Below are 25975 nucleotides of genomic sequence, written 5' to 3' on the forward strand. Positions count from 1 at the left end.
GTACACATCCCAGCCATCTTGTTATAGAAACAAAGGTCAGTTTCACATGAAGCTGCAGCTTGAGTCTCAAACTTGAGGAGTTCTTTGCAGACTTTCCATGCAACATGGATGTCTAAGTCATTGTGCTTCTATGTTCTTCCTGGCTCTGCTGCAGGATACCCAAAATTTTTGCATTCACAGTATAATGAGATCAAACCAGGGAATCAACCAGCATGTGGTCAGCGCAATGACTGAGAACCTTTTGGAAGCATATCAACATTTCAGAAAATGCCTAGCTTGACTCTGCTAGTGTGTCACCCCTTCCTCTCCGAACAAAAGAGAAACAATTCATTACATTCAGTTATTTTAAAAGTACAGTCCAGTCATATGGGGAAAGCAATGGCAAACTACCCCACAAAGAGGCTTGCCTATAAAACCACTGCTTGCAGTGGTACCCCAGGGTCGAACACGACTGAAGGAGAAACTTTTTTTACCAGTCATATATATTGTTACATACAGAGGTGGGATCCAGCAGGTTCTCACAGGTTCCCGAGAGTAGGTTACTAATTATTTGTGTGTGCTGAGAGGGGGTTACTAATTGGTGATTTTGCCACGTGATTTTTGCCTTAGTTACGCCCCTCCTCTCAGCAGTAGCGCGCAGAACTTGAAGCAGTCCAACAAGGTGTGCACCGGCGTGCGTGGCAGCCTGCGCCTGCGTGCATTCGTTTCCCGCCCAAGGACCGGCGCAGCGGCTGCGTCCTTGCCACAGCCCCGCCCAGGAATTCCCCACCCCCGGAATGCCCAACCATGCCCCCATCGTGCCCCGCCCAGCCCCACTGGCGTTACGCCACAGTTTGAATCCCACCACCATGGGAACCTGTTACTAAAATTTTTGGATCCTACCACTGGTTACATATATATAAAGAAATGTCAAGTAATCACAAAAATGGCTTACATTCAAACAGCGAGGATGTTGTCGGATGTTGGTGAACACTGCTGTCATCCAAAATGTCATGATATGTCACTTTTAAACATGTGTCATAGGTTTACCATCATTGGGTTATAGTGGTCTTTTCCGCACGACCAAAACAAAACATTTTTGAGCAGGACATAAAAGGTTTCCTCCAGGCATTCTGCAACATTTTTAACCCAAAACATTTTTTTCCAGCATAAAAATGTTTTAAATGCATCATTGATTTTAGCGTTTCTTTTGTCGAAATGCTTTCAAAACGTTTTGGCTTGCTGTGTTTATCTCTTTAGAATGTTTCCTGTGCTGCTCTGCAGTCTCCAGACTTCTTCCTTGGTGCCATTTTCTGAGTTCGCTCAATTGTCTCACCTGTTTATTTTTGTCAGTATTGCATTTATTGCCCCCCCCCTTTCTTGTTGTTATTGAAAAATACCAAAGTTCTTCAAAATAATTTCATGGACTGCCTAAAAACCTTGTGGAATTGGCATCTTCAGATCTAGGTATTGAAATTACCCACCAAAAGGTTTTGCTCACTACTGGCTTGGTACTTCCTCCTTGAAGTAGTTTTCTTCCAGATGGGCCATTCTGTTATCCATTTACAATCAGTAGCAGCCTGCCCAAACAGCTATAAAACTTGGTAGTAAACAGACAGTCATACTGTTCCTAAAATGCACAAAACTACCAGATGGTACTTCCAAGCGCTAATTAAAGCTTCAAATTACACCCTCACCCAAACTTCGCCTAACATCTGGGTGTCTGGCTACAGCCTTTGAATAGGTCATAATCCTAACATCTAGCATGGCCCTCCTTCTTGGGACTTTGGAAACCTGCTGATTACATACCTTCCTTTGGGAATCCAAGAAGGTAGATTGCTTCCTCCTTCCTACATTCTTGAAAATTTTCTGCTCATAAGACACCAAATTGGTGGCTGGCTGAGCAGAAAATGTTGTGTCTGCAAGTATATGTGGAAAGGGGAAGGAAGTTAAAGGAGGCAATTTGCCTCCTCTCCTTCACATATATGTTTATGTGGGAAAGGGAGAGGGCATTGCTGATGCTCAGATGTTCTTCATATCAGGGAGACCTTAGACTACTGCTAGTGGATTAGACTGTTATGAACTGAAAGGAAATAAGAATACAGCGGGGCAATAAGAGTAGAAGAAGAAGAGTTTGGATTTATATCCCCCCTTTCTCTCCTGCAGGAGACTCAAAGGGGCTTACAATCTCCTTGCCCTTCCCTCCTCACAACAAACACCCTGTGAGGTAGGTGGGGCTGAGAGAGCTCCGAGAAGCTGTGTCTAGCCCAAGGTCACCCAGCTGGCGTGTGTGGGAGTGTACAGGCTAATCTGAATTCCCCAGTTAAGCCTCCACAGCTCAGGCGGCAGAGCTGGGAATCAAACCCGGTTCCTCCAGATTAGATACACGCGCTCTTAACCTCCTTGTTCTGAGAATCTTGCCTCATTGTCTCCTTGCCTGTGTCAAGCTACAAAACATTCAGTTTCTTACAATGGTCAACAAAATGCTTCACCTAGAAAGCCTACAAGTAGGGCCAGATCTTCTGCCATGGGTGTAAAAGACCCATTCAAGCAGTTGGGGTGGTACCAGTTCTCAAAACACAACACAAACATTTTATATTTTTATTTAAAAGAAAGGTTGTAAAATAACAGCTTTAAGAAATAGGGACTGAATATAAAATCATAAGGTGCATGTACAGATACTCAATAAAACAATAAAATACACTTACTAAGAAAAATACTGGCTAGAAAATATAACAGGAATCCTCAGTGCATAGGCAGAGTGCTTCAGATGAAGTAGAGGAGAAAAAGACCAAAACCAAAGGAAATATGACTGCTTACACAGATGAAATTAATTTATGGCATAAACTGGCCACACCAAATTAGCCAATCAAATATCAAGTTGGTGAGAACTCTCTGGAAGATAAGCAAGTCACCCTGCCCTTTTGAAACTTTCAATTTGGGCTTCTGCTGAAAAGAATTGGAGATGACTTCATGCTCGTAATGAGGAATCTGACACCTGCAACTAGGCTATGTGAAAAACAAGAGAGAGAGAAAACAAGATTGTTAATAAACTTTTCCAGAAACAAAATGGAGTCTCTGGGGACACAGAAATATACAAGCAAACAAGCAAAATGGTTATTCTCTTCACAATGTCTGGGGGTGGAGACTGAGAAGGGCAGGGCTTGGAGTGGGAAGGGGCTTCAATGGAGTATAATACCACAGAGTCCACCTTCCAAAACAATTATTTTTCCAGGTGATCTGATCTTTGCCACTTGGAGATCAACTGTAATCCCAGGAGAGCACCAACTCCACCTGTAAACCGTATATGCCAAATATGGGTTAGGGGAATTCCTGGAGCTCTTGGGATGGAGCCCTGGGTGGGGAGGGCTTGGGGAGGACAGGGACCCCAGCAGGGGTTAATGTCATACAGACCACCCTCCAAAGCAGCCATTTTCATCAGGGGAACGGGTCATTGTAACCTGGAGATCAGTTGTCATTCCAGGAGATCTCCAGGCCCCATTGGGAAATTGACAACCCTACTTGCCAGCTGTCCGCCCCCCCCCCCCCCCGCCCCATAGTTGATATTCAGGTGTATGCCATGTCTCCATGGAGGACTCATTTGGCAGTCAGGGCCAACAGGCCATCTAATGTAGCCAACGCAAGATGCAGCCTCCCCCACCTAGGCCAAAAAATAGATGTCCAGCACTGCTTAACATTTCTGTAGAGAGATAACCCTGGAAACTGGTCCATTGTGAGATATAACCTTACCATTAGGACATTTTTGATAATGTTAAACCCAAACTTACCCTCCTGTAACTGAAGCCAAGCTACCCTGTAATCCTAGACAGTTATTCCAATCCTACTGATTTTAACAGGCTTGGTCTGGGGGCACTCTGGAGTAATTCTGTTCAGGATTATACTGCAGATCTAGTCCTCTGGAGGAAGCAGCAAACTTACAAACACAGATGCACACATGTGCATGTTTGTCAGGGGGATAGTGTCTATGTGAATGAGATGCATTCCTGAATCAGTGTAACTGTCTGAAACAACAAACCGATGCTGCTAAAAGATATATGTAACCATTGCTATTTGGGACATTCTTTCCTTGATCCTTATTTTATGGCTTCACAATCTTTGTAGATAACTTGGCTTCCCCTAGCCCTCTCGTCCCATGAGGGAAAGAATTACATCTGTCATCTCATGGGACAGGAAGCCAGGTTACTCTCTCTTGCTATCTGCCGCTGACCTTGGAGCGCCTCAGCTCCAGGGACTGTTTTTCTGTCTTTCACAACTTCTTGAGAAAACAGGATGAGCAGTCGCGTAGCTGCAATGGAACAGGGCTGGGGTGCGTGTTATTGGGGGTGCCATTTTGCCCCGGGCCCCATTCCCCCCCACAGCACTGGGGATGGGGGTTTACAACGGGGAATAAAGGGGATGGCAAAGGCCAGATTTGTCAGAACTGGCTTTGCCAAGTTTGGGTTCTCCAATACCTCAACAATAAACACTACTGATCAATACCTCAGCTTCGGTTTGTTGGCTGAACGTTCCGAGACCTAACAATGTGCGTGTGTACAATGAAATGAAAGACACAGCATCTGTGACACTGAGAATGTTACACCCATAATAAACTGAGACATTATACATCTGATGAGGGAAGCTCTGGCGATGAAGGAAAACTTCCTAATACACTACATAGTAGCGTAAGTGAAGAGTAGCGTCGTTTTATCCCAGAACAAGTTTCAGTAGACCTCAGATACAACGAAGTGGGTTCCACTGCACACATGTGGGCTGGAATAAATTTGCTGTTAGTCTCTTTATGCTGCAAGACGTCTGTTTTATTTTTTGTTGCTACAGACACGCAACTTCCACAATAAATCCAATCGTCTTTAAAGCGCTGCAAAACTCCAGCCTGTCGTCCCGGAGAGCGAGGAGCAATCCTGTCAAGGCGGGAACGGGGAGGAGCAGGGGGCGGGGCTAAGGGGCCAAGAGCCCCGGGGCGGGGCTTACGGGGACGAGGCAGATGCCTTGAGAAGCGCCTTTACTACCGGTTGTTTTGTTAGTGGGCGGGCTGCGGAAGAGTCCATTGTGCAGAGTGGTGAGGGGAGCATGATGCTCAGCGCCTGTGTCCTTAGTCCTCAAAGGGGGCAGTGGACTCGGGAAAGTATAGCATCCCCGCAAAGCATCGAGGTTTCCCGGTAATCAGCGGGAGTCACGATGAGCGTGAGGATACTCCGCGTCATTCTCAATATCTCTCCATTCCCCCCTGCTGAAGAGGTGGTTCGTTCCGCAGCGCGCGCCCTGTTCCCGCGATTCGGCCGCAACTGGGAGGTGGGAGGGGGAAGAAAGAGGGGGACCCCGGGCCTGGCAGGGGAGTCGCAGTCCGCAGCGGGGGTAATAAAACCAGTCCTCATCCCCCTGGGACAGCAGAAGCTGCGGCCTTTCGGCGGGCGAGACCATGGCGAGTAAAGAGGAGGGGGAGCTCAAGGTTCCTGAGGAGATGTTCAAGGATGTCAAGTTCTACGCGGTGGGGGACATAGACCCCCAGGTAAGCTCCGTCGGCCCTTTAACCTCCCTCCTTCCCGTCCACCGCCCAGGTCCCCCCTGCTCTGCCCCACCGGACCGTCCAATTCTTTGTTTTTCCGGGGGGGGGGGCTTTCCCCCTTTCAAGGACTGCACCTTGACAGCGGCTGGCGTTGGCTTTGGGCACGCGAGACTGGCGGGGGCGGGGGGGGAATTGGGGCGCGTTCTAAATCTTTGGAGGGGGAGGACGGGGGTTGGGGGCCGTTAACGGTTTAGAACGCCTGGCGAGTCCCTCCCCCTCTCCTGAGGCGCTGCAGGCCCTTGAAGGGCCTGGACTGGACGGGGGTGGCGGGGAAAAGGACGGGCCCTTGTCACGGTCCCCCCTCCGCGCACTCACTGGGGGCTTTGCTATGCTTGGCTTTTTTTTTCTTGTGGCTCCTAAATAAAAAGGCCACGAGTAGGCCTCGCCCCTCCCCCCCCAATCTGACAGGTCGGCCTTCCCCAAAGAGCCTCATGCTACACGGGGGGGGGGGGGGGGGCACGAGAACCGTGGGCTTGCTCACGTGCTCTTATCCCTCCTGACTTAAGAACTGGAAATCTCCAAAATGTTTCATTGGCAACTTTGTTCATGCCTTGCAAACTGAAGGCCTTGGCTTCCTTTGTTGAGTGAATCCATCTCATGGTGGGTCTTCCTGTTTCCTGCTGCCTTTGACTTTTCCCAGGATTGTTGTCTTTTCCACTGAGTCTTGGTATGGCTAAGGTGGGGTAGGCTCAATTTAGTCATTTTACCTTGTAGCAGCATAATAATTTTGTGTAGTTCATATGCCAGTAAATACAGGTGTATTCTGCAGATGCATTCCTGGCTGCCACTGAGCAAGATCATTCCCTTGTTCTGTTACAAGTATTTACAAGTGTGTGCACAGGAGCCACCATGTCCCTTGTTGCATCTGTGGCTTACTTTGTTCCCTACTGGGGTGTGAGGAGTTGAGAATTCATAGCCTCAGTTCTGAACAATAGAGCAACAGTCCTATTTCTGTAGATGAGATTATATTTATTTCAATGAGGCTTGCTTTCTTGTGGGAGTACTTCAGATTGCAACTAAAAATGATCCAGAAGATTCTGAAGTGTATGACTTTTAAAAACTAAGCACGTGTCAAATCTCAGCTTTTTGTCTCTTGAGCAAGGCTTATGTTATGATTGTTTGGTCTTAAGGTTAATCTGGATAGACACACATACACCTGTACAGATGTGTTCTTATTACTTCCTTTATATCCTGCATTATTAACCTCTCAGGGTTGTTGTGAGGATTCAGTGGAGGAGAGAAGAACCTTGTAAGCTGCTTTGGGTTCCCTGTAAGAAAGAAATTTAAATGTCAGGAATAAACATGATATGGCCTGATCTTCAGTCATTCAGTGCTCTCAGCTGCTAACCTGGATTAGATCAACTCTTGGTGTGTAAAAAAGATGGGGGATGATATCACCTCTTTTGTGAATTTTCATAACAGTGGTTTACAGTGCCATCCTAAGTGAAGTTGCACTATTTGAAGTCCAAAAATATATAAAATACATGAAGCTTTTTGTCTATAAAATCGCAGCCAACTTATGGCGATGCCATAGGGTTTTCAAGGCAAGAGATGTTTGGAGATGGTTTGCCACTTTAGGTGGTGAAAAATATGAAAACATTTTTATTACCTTGCATTTCATTTATTGCTGTGCAGGGCCATAGTGTATAATCTGGCCCAACAACAGAGAGACTTGGTATGGTATGGAGTAAACAAGCTGAATTGCCCAGTGCCTCATTCCAAGTTCTGATGTTTCATCTTCCAGTTTTCTGGGGAGAGAGATGAGTTGTATAATGAACAGGTTCCAGGGATGTAGTGTGTGTGTATTAGCTTAGTTTAACAGCAGTGTTTATCTGATTTTGCAAGGAATGGAAAGTTGTTTTTGTCTCCTTAGGTTATTCAACTTCTGAAAGATGGCAAGGCAAAGGAGGTTTCCTATAACGCTCTGGCGTCACATATAATTTCAGAAGATGGAGACAATCCAGAGGTTGGGGAGTCACGTGAAGTATTTGATCTTCCTGTAGTAAAAGTAAGGACCTATCAGACTACTGTTTGTTTCCCTACTTCAGACAGCTTTAGAGCAGGGAGCTTAGGAGTTATTAATTTCTATACCTGAGTATTGTAAAGAAGTACTGTATATGGGTGAAGGGGTTACACTGATAATGGGAAGAGTTTATTGGGATCCAAGTGGATAATACTGGAAGTGGCTTCTTCCCAGATTATCTGTCTGGAAAAGGGAGGATTTAGAAATTCTCTGTCCAGGCCCCAAAAGGACAGCAGGAGGTTAATATTGCATTATTTGAGCAGCAATCACCCATGCTACATGATAAACCTTTTTTGAAAATGAAGAAAGTACGAAAAGTAGTTTGTGATGTGACAAACAGGATTTGCCATTGACACTTGACATGTTAACAGTCACATCCAAGAGCCAGCTACCTGTTCCCCCCTTCCCCGAAGAGGTTTCCCGGTGATGTGGGGAGGCTTGAAAGGTGAAAAAGCCTCCCTTCCACTGAAAAGCCTCAAGTCTGAATTCCTGGCCACTGGCATTAATACCAGAAATGGCTGGGAGGGAGCCAATTAAAGCTGACTCCTCCCTGGCCATACTTGTGACCCCTCTCCATTATGCTGGCAGCTGGGACACTGGTTCCACATCCAGCACCATGCCCTAGTACTGGGGTGGGGGGGTTCGATGCACATCAGCAGAATCACCCCTTTGCCAGGGTAAGTTCCCTGAGGATGGCAAATCTGCCAGTGTGGCCATGTGCTGCTTCCACCAGTGGATATGGAGTCTCCCCGGATGGGACTCTAAAACTCATTAGATCTTGGCTTTTGTGTTGCAGGATTCAGTCTGTGAACCAGAGTATCATGCTGTGTATAAGTCCACCTCCTCAGATAGCATTTGTGAAGCATATTTATTTATTACATATGTTCCAGTAAATAGAAGCCAAGTTATTGTTAGAACGTAATGTAATGTAGGTGTGTAACCAACTTAATAGATGTGTTTAAAAATTATTTTCAGCCTTCCTGGGTGATTTTATCTGTTCGATGTGGAGCTCTTCTGCCGTATCCTTTTCTTTTAAGTTAAAATGTTGAAATAATTTTATCTTTCCTTCTAATAAGAATCTTCACATTTGTGTGCCTGCCTGCCTATGAGAAAAGTGGTGTAAGAGGGTCAATCACAGCCAAGGTAGGGGTTTTAGCATGCTTGGGGACCCCCCTGTATACAGAAAAATAGTACTTAGTGAATTATAAAAGAGAAACCCACTAAATAATGGCCTCTTGAAGACTGGGCTTGCAGATTTCTCTCTAGGAATTGTGGAGCAAGGGCAGTTATGTCAGGTCAAAGGACAGGTATGTATGGTTTTCTCAGTGACCATGGGGCTTTCACATGGCAGGTTTTTTTCATAATTTTCCTAATGCAAATGATTTAAATAAAACAGATAAGTACTGGGTAGCTTGATTTAATGTATATTTTAATGATACTTTCCTTGATTTAAAGCAACTAATAACTTTTTTGTAGTTAACAAAATAAATTAGTTTTATGTGTAACATTTTGCTTTTACTGGTTTAAGCAACTTTATGACTTATGTTTAGGAATACTAGGTAAAAAAACTCTTCTGGTTGTTTTCACATTTTAAAGGTATTTTACTTGTGTTTATGTTATCCTTGACACTTCTCTTTGTCAGAGTGAATGGTTTCTCCCCAGAATCCTGCCAGATCTTTTTTGGAGTTGTTGCTTGTCCATCTCAGGTAAGATTGTGCAGTATCAAGTAGATGATATTGATTTTTTCCTCAAAATTTGGTATGAAGTATGAAAATAACTTTCCCTTTCTGATAGGTTTCTTCTGAAGATCGAAGTATGCTCTGGGCTTTGATTACTTTTTATGGTGGGGAATGCCAGCTGAGCCTCAATAAAAAATGCACTCATTTGATTGTACCTGAACCAAAAGGGGTAAGGGTTTTATTACACGTGTACTTGCCTTGCTGGGAAACAGTTTGCAAAGGTTCTCTTGCCAGCCTTTTAGACATTTTAAAGATATAGACAGGGTTAACTTGATAGATACATATAAGGAAATTTGGCAATAATGGGTTCTCATGGCTGAATGATAGATTTGAAACAGTGAAAGAGGGGGTAGCAATAAATGGATCACTTACCCAATAATGAACAGTTAGCAGTGTATTCCCCCAAGAATCTTTAGAATTGGTATGATCCAGCTAAAGATATTGCCTTATTTTCTGCCTAGCATTTGTTATGGCGAAACCACGAACAACTGTTAAAATCTTCCATGTTTTTTTTTTATTGCGTGATGATCTTTGCGGTATTTATTCAAATAAAATGTTTCAAATTTTGAAGGTAGCATGGGTAACAACTAAAGTAACTGCTGAGAATTTTGAAACTGCTAAATCTGCAGATATTCATGTAACATAGTAGTTTTAAATAGACTATGAAAATAATTCATCATTTAATTTGCATATTAGAATAGTATGAACACAATTAAATACTGTGGTTTATTTCAGCACTCTCAAAGTTAATGTTTAAAATTAGTATACAGTTACTTAAAGCACTCTGTTTTGTTATAAGTACTACTAGAAGTAAACTAATTAACCTTTTATTCTTTTCAGGAAAAATATGAATGTGCCTGTAAAAGGGAGAATATTAAAATCGTGACACCGGACTGGGTTTTAGATTGTATCACCGATAAAACCAAAAAAGACGAAGCACCCTACCATCCTCGGTTAATTATATATGAGGAGGAGGAGGAGGAAGAGGAGGAAGAAGAGGAAAATGAAGAACGGGATTCTCAAAATGAAGCTAGTACAGATGAAAAATTATCCAGTCCAGCATCTTCTCGAGAAGGGTCACCTTTGGGTGATCCCCCTTTTTCCCCTAAGTCGATTGATGGCGACAAAGTGAAAGGAGAACTGATGTTTGATGATTCTTCAGACTCCTCTCCTGAAAAGCATGAGAGAAATTTGAACTGGACACCTGCTGAGGTTCCGCAGGTTGCTACTCCAAAGCACAGATTACCTCCGGGCAAGGATTCCGGATTGATTAACTTGTGTGCCAATGTTCCACCTGTACCGAGCAATATTTTGTCCTCGGAGATTAGAAGTAACATCATAACGTCAGTGCAAAGCCCTCAAAGTTCCGGACGTCCTGAAAAGATGGCTACATGGAGTACAGCAGTTCGGACATTAAGGAATATTACTAATAATGCTGATATTCAGCAAGTTAATAGGCCATCAAATGTAGCACATGTAAGTGTTTTGAAGTATAAAATAATGAACCATTTCTTGAGAGTAAACCTTTGCTTCAGTACCTGTAAAATATGAAAATAAGTAAAGAGCTCTTAACTGATTCATTGTATGAGTTCTAGTTAATTTTATTTGCATCCAAGTAAAGACGTTTTGATGCTAAAGGCATATTTTTAGATGATGTGGGAATAAAGAGGACTGCCTCTTCCGAGATGGTGCATGCCACCAGTAGGTTTTTTATAAGTACTGTAGAACATCTGTTTAAAAAAAATCTGCCTGATTAAGGGTCTTATGCTAGCTGAGTAAAAGTTTTAGATCTATTAGTAAGTAATAATTTAAATGTTGCAGTCCTAGTCCATTTCAACTCATTGCAAATTTGTTTTAAAGTGTTGTGGTGTGGATATGTTTAGTTTTTGATTTAGATAAAGCTGGGATGTGGCATCTTATTGGGGTTGTCTCCAGTGGCCTTGAAATGAGAGAAGAGAATCTGTAGGGGTGTCTGGCTTGTTTCCTCTTATTCCTCTACATCTGCTTTCCTGTTCCAAAAGAGCATCAGTTCACACCTCCTTAGCCAGCCACTTCCTGGTTCCTGTATGCCTCTGCTCAATGTCCATACTTACATTTTGCAATAGTGCAAGCATGCCATTGCATTCTCATCCCTAGGGTTTTCCTCAGTTGGCACCATTTGCTCAGCTTTCTTTGGAGCGCATAATTTCAGTGCAGCCTTGGGTAAAAATGCTCATGCAGGCTTATTCATTTGGCTAGGAGGGCAGTCATCAAAAGAAGGTATGCAAGTGTCCTGTTTTCAGCTGCTGTGGCTTTTAGGTTTCAGTATACTTGGTGGGTTAGCAGCACAAAAATGTGTTAGTAAAATGAGTTACTAAAAACTTCAGTCTGTAAATGATTTTTTTAATGAGCAGGTTCTCTTTAGCACAAAGGAACTTAAAACAGACTTGCTTAGAATATTATTTATTTGAAATCAGTGGGACATACTTCCAAATACTTTGTAAGACTTGAACTATCTTTTTCAAATTTCACAAAGAATTTTTCCCATTTACATAAACCTCTGCGTTGAGTTTCAGTTGATTGTGGTATATGAAAAGGTTCTAAATTAGGTAGAAGTTGAAAATAACATTCAGTTTTCACTTTTATAGTGATAGCAAACCAAGCTATGACTGCATTTGGATTATATTATTTATTTTTATTTATTTATTTATAGTCCTAAATATGTGTGGGTTAAAATGTTCTGGATGTATAGCCTTGAACATGTACCTCACCTTCCTTTCCTGGTATGAAGTGTCACAGATCCCAGTTAGAAACTAATGTTAGCTATTTGTGGCATGCCGGATACATTTGTGTGGATTACCTGTCCTAGAGTTAGCTTTCTCTACCACCAGCCAAGATTCTGATTCTGGTTAACTTGCCTGTCTGCATTTGTATGCTACAGGTATTTTCTAAACAGGACTTCTTTAAATACACTCCACTTGCGCACATTTTAGCTTAACAACTGTTATTTTTTTTGTATCTGTAGAAACCTGGAGGGACCAATACAGGAGAAGAAAGCCCTTGTCAGTTAAAGTGTTCTTGTCCCATTTATGGTAGCAGTGTCACCCAACCTCCATCAACACTTTTTTGCTATTAACTTTTGGAGGGAGAGTTTGTTTGAAAATTAGTTTTTTTTCCAGGTGCAAAACAAGGTGATTGGCTGAGTTTGCCACCCTAAATTGTTGCCTGAATGGCTCTGTTGCTTTGCCTATCAATGTGGAACCAGCCCTTGGGTGATTTCATTTAAAGTTGGAGAATAGATGTACAGTTAATTGAAACCAAGCTTATCTGTCTTTTAGATTATGAAATAATTCCTCCATGTATCAGGAAAAAAGTGGCTCTTTTAGGTTATTCAGTTTATACTAGTTTACATTGAACGGTTACGTTTCTATTAACAATATGCAAAACATAACTCAAGGCTCCTTTTTTCTTACTGGAGTTTGCACACATTCTATGAGATTTCCAAATGTTCAGTCAGTGCCGTTGTAAAAACCACTTTTGTGAAGGAACACAGAAGAATAGTATAAACTTTAGCAGAAAAGTACGGTAGATCCCTGTTTTCTATTTGCATCAGTGGTCTTTTGCCTTCTTTAGCAACCTGAATGATATATCCATCTAACTTTTCCACCTTTGATTTATGCATTTAAATCTGAACGCAAATATGAAGATCACAAACGTCACCTTTGTTTTCTAGATCTTACAATCACTTTCAGCACCTACAAAAACTTTAGAGCAGCAGGTAAACCACAACCAGCAGGGACATTCCAATGCAGTGTTGCTTAGTCAAGTTAAAATGACTCCTGAAACGCATTTGCTGCAGCAGCATCAGCCACCACAGCAACAGCAGCACCATCCTCTCTTGCACCTCCAACCCCAGCCAATCATGCAGTTGCAGCAGCAGCAGCCTCCGCCACCGCCGCAGCAGCAGCAGCCTCCCGTTGCTCAGCAGCCTTTTCCTCAACAGCCTCATCAGTTTGCGCAGCAACAGCAGTCGCAAGTTCATCCGCACCAGTTTTCTCAGCAGCAGCTGCCGTTTCCTCCCACGCAGCTGCACTCCCAACAGCAGATCCACCGCCCTCAGCAGCAGTTGCATTTTCAGCAGCCACACTCCTTGCAGCAGCAGTTGCATCAGCTACAGCAACAACAGCTTCAGCAACATCAATTGCAGCTACAGCAGCAGCAGCAAAACCTTCAGCAACAGTTACAGCATCAGCAACAGCAGCAAATTCAACATCAGCAGCAACTACAGCAGCAGCAGCATTTGCAGCGAATGCAACAGCAGCAGCAGCAGCAACAACAACAACAACAAATTCAAAATCCACCATCACAGCACTTGACTCAAAGCTCTCAGCCAGTACAGCATCAGGTTCCAGTTCAGCCACCACAACATCCCCCGCCACAGCAGCTGCAACAGTATCAACTGTTTGGGCATGATCCTTCTGCAGAAAGTTCGTAATCAGTCCATTTTGTTCCTGTTTGAAGTTCATTAGGTTAACTTTCAGAACGCATCATACTAAGGATTTTTAATTTAAGGTGACTACTGTATCAGTCAGGATATACCGGCACTTACAGTGTTATAAGCAAGTGTTCTTTTTGGTATTATTGAATTATACTGACAAAGAAACCTGACATAAATTGAATACTAATCACCAGGAGAGTTTTGAAAGTCTGCCGGGGGGGGGGGGGGGCATTCTATTTAACTGTACTGCTGGACCACATGTGCAGAATTTTCTGTTTCAGTTCTGCATTTCAAACTTCTTTTCTGAGACCTTCTTCCATGGATGAATGGTGTTTGGTGTCTAGAACACATTCTCCATAGCCTGCCCCTTTAAACTCTCTGCATTCTGATGGCAACTAAAAATAAATTTGGGCATTTTGTGTACCCATAATCTGTTTACTACAAGAACTGGATTTTTGTCACAAAGTTGTACCCTCACAAAAAAAATCAGAATTGTATGGAACTTTCTTGGGGATAGAAGGAGAATTCCCCTATCCCATCCCTGGAATAGTGTGTACAAGGGGCTTTCCCAGAACTGCTGCACTGATGGAATATTCTAAGTAGATTTACCTCCTTTCCTGCATTAATCATTAGTGTATTTGGGAGGGGACTTTCCCCAAGAAATGTTTTCTAGTTGGAGCACATATTGTTATTTTATAATAGCATATCTCAGAGTAAATGCATAGCTGCTGTTGTAGGCAATGTGCTAAACTATTTCATACCAATTTTATTTATATTACTGTTCTAGTTCCAGAAGAATATTTCTTATTGGGTTGCATTTTCGCAATTGCTGATTACCCTGAGCAGATGTCTGATAAACAGCTACTGGCAACATGGAAAAGGGTTAGTATTGGACCCGTTTTTTGCTGTTTATTTCATTTGTGACTATATGGTGTTTTGAGAGTTCTTCTCAATTCAAATATTTGATTTTTAAAAGCACCTTTTGATAAAAAGCAATTGATGGATTGTAATGATGTATAAGTTTATACAGTATAATGTAAAAATGTTACAGTTAGAACAATCTGTCTCCTGAAAACTATGCAATAATATTCTGATCCTTTCCTCGCTCTCCCTTCTATTCTATTGCTGGCTTTAAATGTAAACTGTACCTTTCTTCGTTACTTGCCATAGCCAGAGCCCACCTACCAGAATTTCCTGTAACTTGAAAAACGTTTTATTGTTCATGGTTCTTTGATATTATGACACATTTGTGTGCAAATGAGAGTTCGTTTATACCATAAATTTAGTTTCAATTCTTAAGGAAAGATTCTGGCCTAGCAAACTTTTAAGAGCCTGCGGTTTGTATTGGTTTTCTAGATAATCCAAACACATGGTGGAACAGTAGATCCCACGCTCACAAGCCGATGTACACATCTTCTCTGTGAAAGTCAGCTTAGTAACATGTATGCTCAGGTAAGACAGTGTGTAGTAACCTATATTTGTGATTTGCAGGTCTTGCTAAGGAACTGCATTTTCATTTATGAAATGGCATAGCAGTAAAGAATTAATTTTTTTCTTTTTAAAAGCAAAAGGTCTGTTTCCCTTTTAGAGATATGCAGCTTGTCATGGGTTCATTTGTGTATGTTTAACTTCCAAGTAGCTGAGAGTCCATATGAAGACCCATATGGCATGGATGAGCCTATGTGGTTCTCTCAAGTGTTTTGGGAATTGGGGGACAAATCAGTGTGCCTGTGCTTATTAGGCAAGTCAGGTGTCTTCAAAGCAAGCTACCTCTTTCCTGCTGAGCTCCAAGTTGGAGAGGAAAGTGGAGAATCAACCCTGAAGTAGCATTGTAACTCTGAAGTACAAATGTTGTAACTTATTCATCAACCCTCTGCAGTTTCCAGATCTAGACAAGGATCGGGGCTTGTTATGTTCACCATAAATAGGTGTGACATTTGCCATGGCTGTGTATCTCACTGAAGAATTCTGGAATTGCATCAGTGAGATTAATTATCAAGTTTATGACTGACTTGCTACCAGATAATTTGTGCAGCTCACAGAGGTCCAGTGTTAGTTACTGGACAAGTAGATGCCATGCAACTTGTCTGGGCCCAGTAGTGACCACTACACAGCTTGCCTTACTACACAGTTTTTGTAACTTAGTCAGACTTTTCGGCTCATTCTGCACATGCAGAATAATGCACTTTCAAACTGCTTTCAGTGCTCTGTGAAGCTGTGCGGAATAGCAAAATCCACTTGCAAACAGTTGTGAAAGTAGTTTGAAAATGCATTATTTTGCGTGTGCAGAAGGGGCCTTCCAGAGAGAGGCTGACAGGGGTGGGTAAGAGGAAAATCTGAGAGCCAGTCTGATGTTGTGGTATATCTGTTGTGGCAGTTGTTTCCAGATCTTATTAAGAATATAAAAAGAGCCCTGTTGGATCAGACCTGAGGTCTTCCCTTCATGTTGCTTCCTGGTACTGCATTCAGAAGTTTGCTACTTCTGGATGTGGAGGTTCCTTTTAATCATTATGGCTGATAGCCATTTATAGACTTGTTTTCCATCAGTTTGTCTAATCCTCTTTTAAAGCTATCCATGCTTGTAACCATCACTATATCTTCTGTCAGTGAATTCCATGTTTAATCACTCTTTCTGTAAATAATTATTTCCTTTTATGGCTTTTGACTTGGGTCATTAACCAGGCAGGCATTCTTTTAGACTCGACAGTACCTTTCCCCACCTGGGGAATGCATTCCATCTGGGATTCAATTTGTGAGATTTTTAATAGCTTCCCCGAATCCTCTAAGGATTTGACTCTCTTGTGTTCCCTTGCAATTTCCTTTTAATGTTCCTCTCATTTGTGTAAATGTTCCTCTTTTGAAATCAGATCTTGATGTTCTAGAGCAGTGGTGGCGAACCTTTGGCACTCCAGATGTTGTGGACTACAATTCCCATCAGCCCCTGCCAGCATGGCCAATTGGCCATGCTGGCAGGGGCTGATGGGAATTGTAGTCCATAACATCTGGAGTGCCAAAGGTTCACCCCCACGGTTCTAGAGTGTAGGGGTAACTCCCTAAAGATGTAACCTTCTTCCAAGTGGTTGCATCATCCCCCGTTTCTGTTCTTGTGTATGCTATCTTGGAGTTTCTCTATTAGAGGATATTGTATGCCAAGGAATCATGTACGTAGACACTTAAACAATATGTCAAACTGCAGTCTTAGAAAGTAAAATTTTAGAAGTATCAAACAGATTGGATCTTTTCAATTCCAGGAAAAATAACTTGAATACAAGAAATATTGTACTAGATGAAGATTTTTACCTACGTACATTTTAAAATATGGTGGCATAGAAGTTGTTCTGTTAGCTGAAAAAGCTGTTATTCCCAAGGAGAACTCCTATCTTTGGAATAATATTCTGTTAACCATTATCTTGTTCAATTCTGATCAGCCTTGTGGATCAAGTTATTTTTCCAATGAGGAATTGTGGGTGAAAGTAATCTGTCCAAGCTCAGACAGGGAACGTTTGTAATTGGAGCATCGTGTAATCTCCAGGTTAAATTGCAGCTCAGTATCTACTACCCTTTGCTGGTTTTACAAAGTAGTTGAAAGTTTTGTAAATCAAAAGTACTTCTTGCTAGTCTTTCGGTAAAGTATCAGTTCTTGTTCACTGCTTCTAAAATGTTGTAAATTAACATCTACAGTGACAGTGTCTTTGGTGCTTGTATAAATTGTAGGCTTTGAGAGAGAGAAAGAGATGTGTTACTGCACATTGGCTGAACTCTGTGTTAAAGAAAAAGAAAATGGTACCGCCCCATCGAGCTCTTCATTTTCCAGTAGCATTTCCACCAGGAGGGAAACCATGTTCTCAGCATGTAAGAAAAAGAAATTTAATATTTTGCTTTTATTGATAGTTTGTTTAGAATCTTGTCTAGAATTTTGCACTCACATTTTCCCCAGTTGTACATAAATGAAATTAAAATAATTACATGAATAAATTAGGGATTATTTTCATCCTGGTTCTAAGCACCGTATTTGAAATTAAATCCTGAAAATCAGTGAGGTTATTTCCATTGTTTGCGACTTTTGCTTTTCAAAAAAAAGTCTTTAGTAAATAACATAGTTAAATCAAATAATGGGAGCTGTTTTGTTTGGATGTAGTTAACACATAAATATTACTGAATTTATTACATATTAAAGGCTTTTATGGGGGTTCTAATTTTAGAGTAAAATGACCTCCCAGTGACTTTGCTACCTTCATATTTAAAAGTTGGAAACAATTCATATTTGTCAGTATATAAGTTCTCAATTCCTATAGAGCGAGTTTTCCTTGGTGAACAATCCCCTTGTGGTATAATTGTCTGGAAGTTCACAGGGAATTGAAACAGGAAACTTGGAAAGAGGTGAGAGGAAGTTGGTCTCCAGCACGGGCAGTCTGTTTAGGATAAGGTCACACTTCCTCTTGTAGTACATAATTGATAAATGTGGAGAAATAGAGGAGCACTCTTTCTCTTGTACCACATACTAATACATCCCAGAAAGGGACTTCTGCTTGTCCTAGCAACTGTTTGTGGCTCTTTCCCTATGAAATCCTATATCACAATTGAAGAAGCATTTAAGTGTCACTGAAATACAAGTTATTAATTATTTATATATTTATTAGTTATTGGCATTGGTTATTTATAGCCGTTTCATTCTTCTTTACTAGATAATCTCAGTGACGGGTTTTGTTGATAGTGACAGGGATGATCTCAAGCTGATGGCCTACCTAGCAGGAGCAAAATACACAGGCTATCTTTGTCGCAGTAACACCGTTCTCATCTGCAAGGAGTAAGTAATGTATCCCAGTGGCATTCAGTAGTTAGTATTGGGTCTTCTGAAATGATAATTCTGGTAGCATCAGAGCCCCTTCTATCATGCAAATTTTGGGGGCTCATCTCTTTCCAAATAAAGTCAGATTATTTTCCTTTGGTATTTCTGATTATAGTAGATGGCTCACATGTTTATTTTTAAACCCCATCATGGTCTACATTGGTTTTTTATTTGATGAAAAAGGACACTAGCACCTTCATCATTTCCATTTGTTAGTCTTTTAAATTAAATGTTTTAACTGCCTTTTGAGTTTTTTGTAAAGACGGTTACACATTGAAGCTCCTGAATAATCTATTGTGGTTGGATGCAACCTCAGTATATAAATATTCTAACAGTCTGAAACTGTAATATGAAATCCAGAGAGGAGTTAATGTTTTGTTTTGTTTTTTTAAATGCATGTCTTCTCATGGTTTTCTCTTTCTTCTGTAAAGGCCAACAGGCTTAAAGTATGAGAAAGCCAAAGAGTGGCGAATACCATGTGTGAATGCACAATGGCTTTGTGATATATTACTTGGAAATTTTGAGGCATTACGACAAATGCAGCATAATCGATATACAACGTTCAGCCTTCAAGAACCACTCGCTCCTAATCAGCACCTTGTTCTAAATCTTCTTGGTAAGTAAACCAGCCAAACTATTTTTTGACTCTTACATCACATCTGTAAGGTTTTCAAGGCAAGAGACATTCACAGGTCTCTGCGTCATTACCCTGACATTCCCTGGAGGTCTCTCATCCAAATACTAGGCAGGGCCAGGGCTGAGAGTGTGTGACTGGCCCAAGGCCACCCAGCAAGCTTACATGGTGCAAATGGGAATTCAAACCTAAGTTTCCCAGGTCCTAGTTTGACTTGTTTGAATTTGCTTAAATGGATACTTACTGTACTCCTGTACTGTACTTAATGTAGAATTGGAGAATTATGGGTGGTAGAACCTAAAAACAAAAGGTGGAGTACAGTGGTTCCTCAGTTTCTTGTAGTTGCTATGCAGACTTTTGGGATTGTGCGTGATGCTCATAGACTTGGCTGTGATTCAGTGTATTGGGATACGCAAACAACAACAATCTATCTATATATAAAGCTAACAGTGTTTTTGCTTATGGTAATATAACTCAGTAACTGCTGGGCCAATTCCTCTGAAAATTCCCAGCCACTATAGTCAGCCAGATGATAGTGTTTTTAGATGTTTACATACCTGAAATTTCACACCTGGCCCAGGTAAAACACCTTTTTCCTGGCGCTCCATGGTGAAGGACATGCAGCTGCCTGTGTGTAACTGTCACCCTTAGAATGTTCGTGCAGCTTAGAATGTTCACTCAGATGGCCAGATATGAGCAGTGAAAACAGTAAATAGGTAGTAACTCGAGTGGAAGTGAAACACATACACACACATACACGAGGGAGAGGGAGGGGTGTCATGCAAGGGAAGAGAGGGAGTGGCCAGGCACTCTAGATTCCCTGAATACCGCGGTTACAGTTAAGAAGAAACCAGGCATTACTCAGGGAGTAAGCTTCGGTGCAACAACGTGACATGCTTTGAATGGCTGCGTCACACCCCTCAGAGGGTTTCCTCAGAAGCGACACCGATTGCCACCAACCAAACTTACTCCCAGATAAAGGATCATGACCAGCCAGCCTAGATGTGTGGGAGGGGTGCCTTTCATTCCCAGGAATGCGGGCACACATCACTGACATCACACAGTATCAAGCTGCGTGTTTGCATGAGCACGTACTGCTGGCCTCTGCAATTGATTTGCTGCTACTGTTCCTTTCCCATTTCACCACTATAAGCCACAGCAACGCATGGCTGGGCCCCGCTAGTTTAGTATAAAATGTATTCTTATTTGTTGTTTTGTTTCATGACTTTCCAGATGCTTGGAGAGTGCCATTGAAGGTATCATCAGAAGTTCTCATGGTATGTTGAGCTGTCAACTTAGTTGTAATTGGTGACAGACTAGAGTTAAAAGCTTCTCTTATCTGTACTCTTGAGCATGCCCTGAGCAGTTTCTTTTATAAAATCTCTCTAATTTACTTGGTAACTAATGAAACAGCATGACAATTTTAAACTTTTCTCCTCTCCCCCTTTATTTCCAGGGTGTGAGGTTACCACTGAAACCAAAGCAGAATGAATCAGTAATTCAGCCTTCAACCAAGCGACCAAGGTGAGAGAGAGAATGGCAGCCCTCCCCTGTTGCAAGTTTGAAATGGTATATTGGTACCAGACTTTATTAGGGCACTTTTCAATTTAGTAGACATTAACCCTGAGTAATAGCTACACTATCAGATACTGATAATCTGAAAGTCAGTGTGTGTGTTTATTGGAGAGGTGGGAGTGAGGGTTCAAATTAAAAGCCTTTAGAAATTCAACAAAAATAGTAAAGAACATGGCATTGGGGTTGGGAATAGTGCATAAACTTGAGAGAGAACGGAGAAGATTTTGAAGCATCATTTGTAATTTTGACATATTTTGAAGATATTTCATCATGCTAAATACCTTCTAAAAGTATTGCTATTCATGGTTGGTTCAACCCAAAGAGTGTGCTGGCTGAACCAAAGCATGGATACTGGCTGTTGTGAGTTTTCTGGGCTATGGTTTTTGCTGCTAATGTTTCACCTGCATCTATAGTTTACATCTTCAAAGGTGTTTCATCATAAGATGTGATTCTCTCTGTGGCACAGAGTAGACTGTTTCATGTAGTTCAGGTATTTATTTTGTCCACCTATATAAAACACTGCACACTGTGTCATGGAGAGAAACACATCTCATAGTTGGTTGTGGTGGGTTTTCTGGGCTGTGTGGCCTTGGTCTGGTGGATCTTGTTCCTAATGTTTTGCCTGCATCTGTGGCTGGCATCTTCAGAGGTGTATCACAGAGGCAAGTCTGTTACACACTATGTCCAGAGAGAAGGGAATGTTTGGGGTATATATTGTCCATGTCCCAGGGTGGAGAACCAATCAGTAAGTGTTTGGGTAGAACTTGGTATGCAACGGTGAATCACTCACTGAACTAATAAGCCCCACCTGCAATACAATACTATCAACCACATCTTTGCATAACAAGTTCTACCCAAACACTTGGAAGGTCCGTTTCAAGATCTTGCTGACCTTCTTTTTCTGAGGAGGCAGCCTGGGAGCGGTAAGCATGGATTCCCAAGGGAGCCGATACTGCACAGTGGCTCCCCTCCCCCCCTCCCCAGAGGCGTCAAGCATTCCGCCCTGAAAAAAACAACCCTTTAAAGGGTTGTTTTCCCTCAACAGCGTGTTCCTGGCGAGCTGGTCGCGAATAGCACCCGCCAGGAATACGCTGTTCTCCCGATTCGACTTACCTTGTCCCCAGGTAAACCGTCAAGCGTTGCTGGCCGTCGAAGCCCATGCCTTTGTCCCTCCCGACCTCCAGGGGTCGGAGGACAGCGATGGCGGAACCTTCACGGTAGCTGTGAAGCGGCATCGACGGGACAAACTGAGTCGAACGAAGAAAGCTGTGAGAACGAAGAGCAACTCCATGCTTGAGCCGCCATGCCTTCTGCCCGACCTCTCAGAGAGGCCAGATCCGCATGTCTGCATCGCGAGCAGGCCTCCGCCTCCACGCCGGCAGAATTCTTGCCGGCGTGGAGGCGCCTGGGGGGTCGTGCAGAAACGGCCTTACTGATTGGTTCTCCACCCTGGGACATGGACAATATATACCCCAAACATTCCCTTCTCTCTGGACACAGTGGGTAACAGACTTGCTTCTGTGATACACCTCTGAAGATGCCAGCCACAGATGCAGGCGAAACGTTAGGAACAAGATCCATCAGACCATGGCCTCACAGCCCGGAAAACCCACCACAACCAGTTGAATCTAGCCGTGAAAGCCTTTGACAATATATCTCACAGTGACTTGCCTTTGAGGATGCCAGCAACAGATGTGAGCAACAAATTAGGATATAAAACCACCAGACCACAGCCATACAGCCCAAAAAACCCAACCAGTTGATTCCAGCTGTGAAAACCCTCAATAAAAAGTGGATATTTTTGACTTTTAGATTTTCAGTCTTGCAGATAATGTGTCTGATTGAATCTTGCATTGAAAAAGCTATGCTCAATATAATTTTTTTTATATTTGTAGAATTGAAGACTTGCCAGCACCTACTAAAAAACTGACACCAGAATTGACACCAGTGGTGCTCTTTACAGGATTTGAACCTACACAGGTTCATCAGTACATCAAGGTGTGATTCTTCTTTTTCTTAAGTACAGGAAGAGACCGCAGTAACTTCTTTCATTTATAAGAGACTATATTGTGGTTCTAATAAATTCAGATTAGCAAAATGTCAGGATCCAAAGAATTTGGCAAGGAGTTCTGTGTCATGATACACAGATAGAACAGGGCCAATATCTTAGACATCTAAAGTAATTTGTTGGATTCTTGGCACTATAATTGCCTTGCATTTTTGATAATATTTTTTAAAAGATCACTACTGTTTAATTTCCCTTCTACGTTAATGGAAAATTTGATTATTTGTTTTATAAAGAATATAAAGACTAAAAGAGTGCACTGTTACAGAAAAAAGTGGTGGGTGGTATCCAAAACTTACATCATCAAATATTCTGTTTAAAATTTTCAAACCTAAAAAGATCAAAATGTAACCTTTTCTAACCTGTATGACCATTGTAGTCACTTCTTGTTGCAGAAAATGCTCTCCAGATGTTCATGGACTACAATTCCCATCAGTCCCAATTGGCCATGGTGGCAGAGGCTGCTGGGAATTGTAGTCCATGAACATCTGGAGAGCCGCAGGTTGCAGACCCCTATAGTCCATGAAGACACTCCATTTCTTTCTAAATTGTGTCGGCAACCTGTTATGTAGCAAAGAAGCTATCTTCACCATTGTTATTTATTCTGTTAGTCTGTTTGTCCGTTCTGTAAAATCCGAAGGTTGCATTTCTTTCAATCTTGTTTCAAGATTGATGATGTTTGATGTTTGACTTGTTTGTTGTTAAGATGCCCTGAGCCCTTCAGGGGAGGGCGGGATATAAATCTAAAATATTTAACAACATGTCTTTAGGATTGAATGCAAAGATAACTTTCATTATCTTTTGAATTTCATCATGAATCATAATCTAGTATTTCCTTGCCTTTTTGGAAAATGTGGTTTTTGTGGCACATCATTCAATCTTTTTGCTGTCCTCTTAAATTGTCTCAGATGTGGTGTGTTTTCATAGAATTGGTTCATGTACTCAGCTGCCAGAAATTACGTGTCTGGTAATCAAATGATGTTTGAGAATGATGGCTCTAACAGTCCTAATTTGTTCTGTTTGCAATTTTCAGAAACTCTACATTCTTGGTGGTGAAGTAGCAGAATCTGCCCAGAAGTGCACACATTTAATAGCCAGTAAAGTGACTCGAACTGTGAAATTTCTAACAGCGATTTCTGTTGTAAAGCATATAGTAACTCCAGAATGGTTAGAAGAATGTTTCAAGGGCCAGAAGTTTATAGGTGAGTAAACGTTGGTATTGGTTAATACAGGAGATATAAAGAGTCCTTCTTGAAACATTTAAATGTTTGCATTGAAAGGATGTCTGGAGGGTAAAGGTGTGCATTGTGGAGGGGTGTGTGTACCCACTAGATAATAGGAAGTTGGGAAGGGGGGTATTAGATGTTGAAGAAATTAGTAAGACCCATAAATAAAAGGCCACTTGATTTTAAGGTTACCCTGTGTTTTTCTTTCATTCATGGGTATCTGTGTTTATAAAAGCCAGAGTGGTATAGTGATTAAAGTGTTGGACTTGGACCTGGGCCAGTCACACACTCTCAGCCCTGTGGCTAATATTTGAGTGGGAGACCTACAAGGAACACCAAGGTCATGACACAGAGGCAGGCAATGGCAAACATCTCTTGCCTTGAAAACCGTACAGGTTCTCGATAAGTCAGCTGTGACTTGGTGGCAAGAAACATGTTTATGAAGCAGTTGTCATTTGAATTCCTTCCTTTGTGATTGGACACGCAGGACTTTATTTTTTACCCGAGACCTTCCTCCCATCATTATTTTTAAAGTCATCGTTTCTTCCTTTCCATTGGAAAGCTCACATTTTGGATTTTTTTTTTAACCACTGTTTCACTAGGCTTCATAGTCTGGTGGTGGCCTTTTTTTAGGATTAAGAAAATGCAACAAAGCTCTGAAATGTGATCTCCTAGAGTTAACCCATTGTCAGCTTAGGTGTTCCAGTCTTCTAGTATGCCTATATTATACAATTTTGATGGCTATATAATTATTTTCTAAGTCCTAGATAATGCTTGCACCTTTAAGTGTATAAATATTACTTCTTTCTACTTTAGAAGAACAAAACTACATGCTGAGAGATGCAGAAGCTGAAGTCCTCTTTTGTTTCAGTTTGGAGGAGTCTCTGAAGAGAGCTCAAGTGGCACCTCTCTTTAAGGTACATGATTTCTCCCCTCCCCTAATGATGTTAAATACTATGTCCAGATGATTAAATACTATACTATGCATGGTGAATGTTTTTTCAACATTTCTTTTCCAAAAACAAGTGAAGTGATTCCATGTAAGTATCTAGTCATAACTGCATACGCCCAGATTATTTCAGATATACCAAACATTGGTTTACGCTGGCCGTAGCTTAGAGTGCAAAGCGTGGTTTGACCTTCCAAACATATAATAGGCAAATTATGCTTAGAGGAGTTTCTTAGCCTCTCAGCTTCCCCGTTCATCAGCTCACTACGGTCTCCATTGTACTGCAGCTGTGGAAGGTAGAGCAATGACTATAATTTCATCAAAAAATAGTGTAAATCATGATTTGCAAATTGGTTTAAGACCATAATTTCCGGTTCTGGTTTACTGAATTGATTTCATGTCTTTAATAAGTAATAAGACCGATATTGAAGAATGATTAACTGTTTTAAAAGTAAATTGATTCTGTTGGCTGAAGTAAGGTAAAATTCCTTAGATGTCTCAACAGTAAATTTCAGAAAATCTGCACGATTTAAGAGTCAGTATGGCAGTTATTGTAATAGTTTTCTGCCCAGCAGTTTGACTTTTGCTGAGTCTTGGCAGCAATGTTAGCCTTTTGTTTCAGGCTTATGGAGAATAATTTGTGTTTCCTACAGAAGAAAATTAGGTTGCTGGAAAAGTGCCGTAGGCCATGTAGAACGTCTTCTGTGCTCACTAGGTATAAAATTACATTTTCACTTTAACTTGAACTGCTGGCCCAGTTACATTTGCAGAAGGAAATGTTAAAGTGGATATGAATTACAAAACAGAGGATGTGTGAAGATAGGCGGGGCTGGTACCCTTTGTTGCATTTATCCCTTCATCTAGTTTCTTGGTAC

At 41.7% G+C, this 25975-nt stretch overlaps 1 protein-coding gene across 1 annotated transcript in view; it reads left to right on the forward strand.

The window, feature by feature from the left end:
• Positions 1–5284: 5284 nt before the first annotated feature.
• Positions 5285–25975, forward strand: part of PAXIP1 (PAX interacting protein 1) — a 28120-nt gene continuing 7429 nt past the window's right edge. Inside the window, exons 1-17 of the mRNA XM_048511341.1 lie at positions 5285–5506; positions 7437–7571; positions 8562–8605; positions 9229–9292; positions 9381–9494; positions 10166–10801; positions 13038–13791; positions 14590–14684; positions 15159–15254; positions 17517–17654; positions 18488–18609; positions 19083–19267; positions 20519–20562; positions 20742–20809; positions 22756–22858; positions 23959–24127; positions 24968–25068. Of these exons, the coding sequence (XP_048367298.1) occupies positions 5417–5506; positions 7437–7571; positions 8562–8605; positions 9229–9292; positions 9381–9494; positions 10166–10801; positions 13038–13791; positions 14590–14684; positions 15159–15254; positions 17517–17654; positions 18488–18609; positions 19083–19267; positions 20519–20562; positions 20742–20809; positions 22756–22858; positions 23959–24127; positions 24968–25068 (2958 nt within the window). The 5' untranslated portion in view covers positions 5285–5416. The remainder of the gene's footprint in view (positions 5507–7436; positions 7572–8561; positions 8606–9228; positions 9293–9380; positions 9495–10165; positions 10802–13037; positions 13792–14589; positions 14685–15158; positions 15255–17516; positions 17655–18487; positions 18610–19082; positions 19268–20518; positions 20563–20741; positions 20810–22755; positions 22859–23958; positions 24128–24967; positions 25069–25975) is intronic.

Source organism: Sphaerodactylus townsendi, linkage group LG11, assembly GCF_021028975.2.
Source record: "Sphaerodactylus townsendi isolate TG3544 linkage group LG11, MPM_Stown_v2.3, whole genome shotgun sequence".
In the NCBI taxonomy this organism is placed as follows: domain Eukaryota; kingdom Metazoa; phylum Chordata; class Lepidosauria; order Squamata; family Sphaerodactylidae; genus Sphaerodactylus; species Sphaerodactylus townsendi.